The 7820-nt window shown below is 43.9% G+C and overlaps 2 protein-coding genes across 2 annotated transcripts in view; one reads left to right on the top strand and one right to left on the bottom strand.

Annotated features, from left to right (window-relative positions):
• Positions 1 to 4159, top strand: part of EFHC1 (EF-hand domain (C-terminal) containing 1) — a 131077-nt gene extending 126918 nt beyond the window's left edge. The window contains exon 10 of the mRNA XM_011960235.1: positions 3949 to 4159. Coding sequence (XP_011815625.1) covers positions 3949 to 4023 — 75 coding nt within the window. The 3' untranslated portion in view covers positions 4024 to 4159. The remainder of the gene's footprint in view (positions 1 to 3948) is intronic.
• Positions 1 to 7820, bottom strand: part of TRAM2 (translocation associated membrane protein 2) — an 88388-nt gene that overhangs the window by 22161 nt on the left and 58407 nt on the right. The window lies entirely within an intron of this gene.

The following is a 7820-nucleotide window of genomic DNA, read 5'->3' as shown; positions in this document are numbered from 1 at the left end:
AAAAAAAAAAAAAAAAAAAGATCATCCTTATTAGGCAAAATGGGATTTATACTCAACCAAACAAGCACAGTCCAAAAATCAGTGAAACAGTACCTGACAAGACCTTAGATTAACCATTTTAAAGCCCTTTAAGAGGGTCACCTGCTATTCTTGATCCCAAATAGTAGGGTTCCAAAGAGATGTGACCATAGTCTGAAATCCTTGTTGAAACTAGAATGAATGTAGACATAAACACAGACTCGTGTTCCTTTGCTGTTGAGAGATGCACACACGTATCCTCATTGGCTGACAAACCACGCACAGGGCTCCATGCTGGGCGCTGGGAGACGGCAGTGAGCAAGGTGGGCAGCACAGCCCCTGCCCTCTTGGAGCTTAGCAGGTACATACCAAATCCTCGTACACTTAAATACTGGCAGCCAAAGAACTGTAACTCAACAACAAAAACCAAACAACCTGATTCTAAAAGGGACAAAGTTCTTGAAGAGACATTTCTCCAAAGAAGAAATACAAATGGCCAATAAAGACATGAAAGATACTCAACACCACTCATCATTAGGGCAATGCAAATCAAAACCACAACAAGGTTATCTCCTCACACCCATTAGGATGGCTACAATGAAGAAAAAATAAATAAATAAATAAAATAAAACAGAAAACAACAAATATTGGTGAGGGTGTGGAGAAACTGGAAACTTTGTACATTGTTGGTGGGAGTATAAAATGGTACAGCCACTGTAGAAAACAGTATAGTGATTCTTCAGAAAGTTAACAATACAATTACCACATATTTCAGCAATTCCACTTCTGGGTGGTAGGGTAACTGAAGGTCAGATTTCAATAAAATATTTGTACATCCATGTCCATAACAGCACTATTCACAATAGCCAAAAAGATGGAAGCGACGCAGGTGTCCATGGATTGACGAATGAATAAACAACATGTGCTGTACACATACAGTGGAAGATGATTCAGCCTTTGAAAAAAAGGAAATTCTGACACATGCTGCAACATGGATGGACCTCAAGGACAGTAGACTAAGTTAAATAAGTCAATCACAAAAGGACAAATGCTGTATGATTCGATTCATATATGAGTTACCTAGACTAGTCAAATTTAGAGACAGAAAGCAGAATGGTGGTTACCAAGGGCTGGGAGTGGGAGGAACAGGAAGTGCTATTTCATGGGTACAGGGTTTGGTTTGCAAGACGAAAAGAGTTCTGAAGATTGGTTGTACAATAACGTGAATGTACTTAACAGTACTGAACTGTACACTTAGAAATGGTTAAGACGGTAACTTTTACATTATGTATATTTTACAATTTAAGAAACAATAACAGCTGGGGGTGTCAATGCTCTGAAAAAACCCGCATGCAGGTGTGTCAATGCTCTGAAGTGGACTGAAGGCTGGAGGTCTGGAGCAGAAGGCTGGAGACCTGCAGAGGTGGGAGATCAGGAAGGAACACCTTAGAGGTCAGGGCAAGACATGTGGACTGTACCCTAAAGGAATGAAAGCTACTGGAGGAGTTTAGTCACGTGTTCATACAGAAATCTCTTCCTGCCACAGGGAGAACGGGTTAGAGCGGCAAGGCTGGAAGAGCAGTCAGGAGGCGCCCGCGGGAATTCCAGCTGGAGCAATGGGAGAAGACATGTGCGTCGGGTAGACTCCATGACGGAATCAAAAGAACCAGCTAACACGCTGGCTATGCAGATTGATTCGATCATTGTAACTATCTCATGAGATGAGCAAGGAAAGTGAATGAGGAAAGAGTTCACAGAGTTAAGGGACACAATCCATTTCTTGGGTTTCCTCATTCCTAGAACCCAGCCACCAAATGCTACCTCAAGGTCAACACAGCCCCCCATCCCACTCCATCACCGCTCCATTTCTGGTAACATGCCATTCCTCTGACCTGTTACTCCTGCTATCATAAGGAACAGCTTCACACACAAACACTCAAAAGCTATATTCTAATTTGCAGAAATTATCTCCATGGCTTCCCTCCTTACCTGCTATTTTCCTACTTTTTGTTTTGTTTTTTTGAGACAGTCTCGCTCTGTTACCCAGGCTGGAGTGCAATGGCACCATCTCGGCTCACCACAACCTCCTGGGTTCAAGCAATTATCTTGCCTCAGCCTCCCAAGTAGCTGGGATTACAGGCGCGGGCCACCACATCCAGCAAATTTTTTTTGTATTTTTAGTAGAGATGGGGTTTTGCCATGTTGGCCAGGCTGGTCTTGAACTCCTGACCTAAAGTGATCCACCTGCCTTGGCCTCCCAAAGTGCTGGGATTACAGGTGTGAGCCACCACACCCAGCCCTATCTTCCTACTTTTGATGAGAGGAGGAAAGTATTAGGTTGGTGCAAAAGTAGTAATAAGTTGGCTTGGCGCTTTCTGTTTTCATAGAGCTATAGAGGTTGGACCTTTGTCCTCTTCTAGGTGCCTATAAACAAACTGATGTTTTTGATTTTTTTTTTTCTTTTTAAATTTTGGTTGCTCACTAATTCTTACAAAAATCCTCAAACAAGACCGGGCGCAGTGGTTTACGCCTGTAATCCCAGCACTTTGGGAGGCCAAGGCGGGTGGATCACGAGGTCAGGAGATCGAGACCATCCTAGCTAACACGGTGAAACCCTATCTCTACTAAAAATACAAAAAAAAAAAAAAAATTAGCCAGTTATGGTGGTGGGCGCCTGTAGTCCCAGCTACCCAGAAGGCTGAGGCAGAAGAATGGCATGAACCCGGGAGGTGGAGCTTGCAGTGAGCTGAGATTGCACCACTGCACTCCAGCCTGGGCGACAGAGCAAGACTCCATCATAAATAAATAAATAAATAAATATCCTCACACGACCCAGGTTAGAGCTCCCACTTCTCAGAGAATGCCCCTGTCGTGCATGAGCTCTCAAAAAGAACAGCAATCGTTTGGCAAGAATCTATTATATTTTTTTAGAAGAGTAAGTCCAGCACATCTCTCGCCTATGAGACCAGAGAGATGACTCTGATTTTGCATCAAAACAAAATGCCTACAAGGGACCAGGGAGAGCACAAATGAGCCAGGTGGTCCAGGTGTCTTAAGATAGCTGCTTTCAACACAGAGGCCCACTGCATTAAGCAGGTCATATTCTTCACTTCCACAGAGAAATATGCTTTACACTGTTTTTCTTTAAACATATCACCCTCTTGGTCTATCTTTCACATCTCCACTTGGAGAGAAACAAGTTTAAGAGATATCCACTGACCTTTTAACCTTACTAAAATAGATACACATTAAAACTGAGATAAACGGTAGCAACAGGCAGCCTGGGTGTCAGGGACACACTACAGAGGAGGGGCACAGCCCACACTGTGTCCCGCAGGGGTGAGGGAGGCAGTGGCGAAGCTGCATCTCAGTCACTGTGGCTACGGGAGAGGCGCAACCCAGTGGCTGGAGTCCCAATATTTCAAAAGCAAAGAAAAATCTTTACGTGAAATCATCTGATTTTAAAATGCTGGTGACTAATTCGAAATTTTTAAAAACACTGTATGGGCCAACACCAGACTGGCCAAAGAAAACACGTCTGTGGGCCAACTCTGACTACAGACCACAGATGTGTAACCTGCAACCTTCCTGACCCCTGAGACCTTTCCAACACCAATACTCGATGAGCCTTCTTCCTATATAACCCGATGGAGTATGCCAATATGCTCTAGTGTAGGAATTGATCTAGCTTTGGCAAAAAGCACCTTCAATAATGACCTTCCTACCGTAGTGGGTTATCCCACCTCCTACCAAAAGTGACACTCGCTTTGCTTATCTTTGATGACAGTTTAAAGAGAGACCTGGAACAGTCAGAATCTTGGCTGTTTTGACAATCTCTGTGGGCAGCTGTCCCTTTGGGGGAGTCACATTCTGCTTGACCTCCTGCTCTGTTTCCTATGACTAATAGATATTTTCCTGTTTCCTTCTGAGGTCACCTGCAAGCGGCTTCTCCTGCCTGCCTTTACATTTCCCAATCCTGTCTGGATCCCACTGTGCGGTCTCTGACCTCCTCTGCACAACCTGAGCTGGTGTCCACTTACTACTGCCATCCCATCTGCTTCTGAGAACTCGTTTGAGCTGGGGCAGGCATCTGCCCGAGAAGCTTCTTCTTTTGTCTGAAAGCTAGTTGTTTAAAGAGCATCACTGTACTCCCAGTTTCTTTCCGAAGCCCTGCAAATCTGGATTTGTAAAATTTTCTTCTGTTGGTTTCTGTGCTAAGAGCCAACTCTGTTTTCATATTATTTTGAGTCTTTTACACTATACATAAATCCAGAATTAGATACGGAAACATCACCACAAACAAAAGCCGGAGGCAAATGATCACCTGGGGAAAATATTTACAGTTCAGATCAGAGACAAAGGGCTAATCTTGCTAATAGGTAGTAAGTTGCTATAATTTGACAATAAAAGGATTTTTAAAAATCGAGTAGAAATGAACAAAGGATATAAACAGACAAGCCACAGAAAAAAGAAACATAGAAAAGATGATCCTTATACATTTAAAAAAATGCTCAGCCTTACACAGAAGAGATATGCAAATTAAAACTACACTGAGATACCATTTCATACCTATCAGATTGGCAAAAATCCAAAGCTTGACAATATATTCTTGCTAAGGCTGTGGGGAAACAGACTCTTACACACTGCCAGCAGGAATGTAAAATGGTACCACCTCTTTGGAGGGCAATTTGGCAATTTCTACTGAGATTACAAACGCATCAATCCTTTGATGCAGCAATTCTACTTCTGGAAATTTATCCTGCAGCTGGTACCCGCTATAGTCAAAATGATATATGTACAAGGTTATACACCACAGCACTGTTTTTAATGGTAAACGAATGGAAACAACCCATGTTGTTTTATCTATAGGGAACTGGTAGATACAGTTATAATACACCAGGGTTACTCAACATGTGGCCATGGGCCAATAGCATCAGTAACACCTGTGAGCTTAGAAATGCACATTCTTGGGCCCTGCCCCAGGCCTACTGGCTCAGCAACTTAAAGTAGAAATCTGTATTTAACCACACCTCCAGGTTATGCTGACCCAGCAACAATTTAAAAAATATTTATGTAAGCAATAGAGCGATTTAAAAACGAGAGAAATGAAATCAAGAACAGGGAAAATTGTAACCAGGGCATTTATGAATCAACAGTGGTTACTTTAGGAGGGGTGCTGACTGGAAGGGGCAGGAGGAAGCTGGGGTGCTGTATCTTGATCTAGGCTAGAGCTGCATGGGTGTGTACACATGTAAAAATTCATCAACATGGGCACTTGGCTGCATGCACTATACCTCAAAACAAATTTTTAGAAAGTTGATGATGCTCTCTACATATTGATATGAAATGATATCTAGGATACATTATTTGTTGGGGAAAAAAGCCAGGTACAGAAGCAGCATATAGTATTCCATCTTTTATGTAAGAAAGGGCAGGAAAGAAAAATACACATGTGTATCTACATAAAGCAACACTGGATGGCCAGTTAAGAAAGTGTGGGAGGGTACACAGGACACAACAGGGACTGCCAAAGAGGGAAAGGGTGTGAAAGGGAGGGAGGGCAGGATGGGAACAAGGCTCTCCCTCTGTAGTCATGGACTGAATGGGGTGCAGGGAAGCTAGGAAGTGGGAAATAGTCTATCTTGGTCTAGGTTCAATTGGTACAAAAACCTTAAACTAGGTTAGAGCTATACAGGAAAGTGTTTCAATACAGATTTATAATTGAACCATGTGAATGTATTTCTATTCGGAAAATAATTTTTAAGTAAGTCTTCAAATTCTTCCTGCTTTGTACAAATAAAGTGGTGCCTTCTTATCTACCTTGTTGCTCTATTTTTTTCCATAGGAAGCCAGACTGGCATGAAAAGACCTGAAGCTCACTTCTGGAACCGCCACTTGTCTGTCATATGATCCAGGGTCTCTCTGTCTCAGTTACCTCTTCTGAACAATGGGATAAAACCATCTACCTTTTCTCACAGAGCTATACATTGTAAGGTGCTATGCAAATAGATGAAAGCATTATGCCTATTTCCAACAGAAAGAATCAGACACTAAAGGAACAGAAGAGTCACTTGCTCTATGCTATGCACGGTACTGAATACCTCTCATGGGAACATTTACTCTTCACAGTAATCCCAGGTTATTATCTCCATTTACTGACATGGCGCTGAGGCACAGAGGTGAGCAGTTGCTGTACCCCCAGGACCTGCAGCTAGGCAGCAGTGGGGCCAGGACTCAACCATGCTACTAATGCCAGGACCAAAGCCATTAGCTCCCCACCAGGCCTCTCTGCCTCCTGACATCCCTTCAAATCACACAGAAGGTGCACTCATTAAACCCTGAAGGCCTGCCCTACCCTCCCAGGTGGCAGGGAAAAAAGAGGCGCTTAAGACAGGCATGGGGCAAGCAGCCTCCAAGGGCAGCATTCTGACCTCCACCCCACCTCCCCACTCTCCAGACTGCTGGTCTACTCCCTCTGTGGCCTCCCAACCTGGAAGATGTGACCAGTGGTGTTTTAACTACAAGCATCACCATAGTTCTCAGACACATGAGCATAGACACACCCACACACACACACACAGAGAGGCTGTTATAGGTTGAACTGTGCCTCCCAGCACTTTGGGAGGCCGAGGCGGGTGGATCACGAGGTCAGCAGTTCAAGACCACGCTGGCCAACACAGTGAAAACCCGTCTCGACTAAAAATACAAAAATTAGCTGGGCTTGGTGGCAGGTGCCTGTAATCCCAGCTACTCAGGAGCCTGAGGCAGGAGAATCACTTGAACCTGTGGTTGAGTGGAGGCTGCAGTGAGCCGAGACTGCGCCACTGCACTCCAGCCTAGGTGACGGAGCTAGACTCCGTCTCAAAATATATATATATTTGAAGTCCTAATTCAGATAGAGTCTTTACAGAGATAAATTAAAATGAGGTCATTAGGGCGGAACCTGTTTCAATATGACTGGTGGTCTTCTAAAAAGGGAGAAATTTAGATACAGAGATAGACACAAACAGAGGGAGGGTGATGATAAGAGACACAGGGAGAAGATGGCCATTTACAAGCCAAGAGAGACCTAGAACAGATCCTTCCCTCACAGCCCTCAGAAGGAATCAACATTGCCATCATCTTGATTTCAGACTTGTGGTCTCCAGAACTGTGACACAATACATTTCTGTTTAAGTCACTCAGTTTGTGGTACTTTGTTACGGCCATCCTAGGAAATACACACATACATACACACACACACACACACACAAACACACACACACACGCGCGCGCGTGCCAGAGAATTAAAGATCTAACAGATCTTCAAAGTTACCATTTTAACTCCACATTGCATGCTTTGGAATATATTTTCTCCATTTTTATAGTAAGGAAGGAAGACAAAGAAAGGATACTTACATGACATAAAACAATGTAGCAAAGATGAATGAAGGGTTGAAAAGAAGTTAAGATCCTGGACTTCTGCGTTGCTTTTTTTTCCCTCCCCATCCCAGGCTGGAGTGCAGTGGCACGATCTCAGCTCACTGCAACCTCTGCCTCCCAGGCTCAAGCGATTCTCATGCCTCCGTCTCCGGAGTAGCTGGAATTACAGGTGCGCCTCACCACACCCAGCTAATTTTTTTGTGTTTTTAATAGAGATTGGGTTTTGCTGCTGGGCGCGGTGGCTCACGCCTGTAATCCCAGCACTTTGGGAGGCCGAGGCGGGCAGATCAAGGGGTCAAGAGATCGAGACCATCCTGGCTAACACAGTGAAACCCCGTCTCTACTAAAAATACAAAAAATTAGCCGACATGGTGGTGGGC

Source organism: Colobus angolensis, unplaced genomic scaffold (genome assembly GCF_000951035.1).
Source record: "Colobus angolensis palliatus isolate OR3802 unplaced genomic scaffold, Cang.pa_1.0 Scaffold51, whole genome shotgun sequence".
NCBI classification, from domain to species: Eukaryota; Metazoa; Chordata; class Mammalia; order Primates; family Cercopithecidae; genus Colobus; species Colobus angolensis.
Note: the sequence above shows the minus strand (reverse complement) of the source record. Positions and strands in the feature narration are given on the sequence as shown.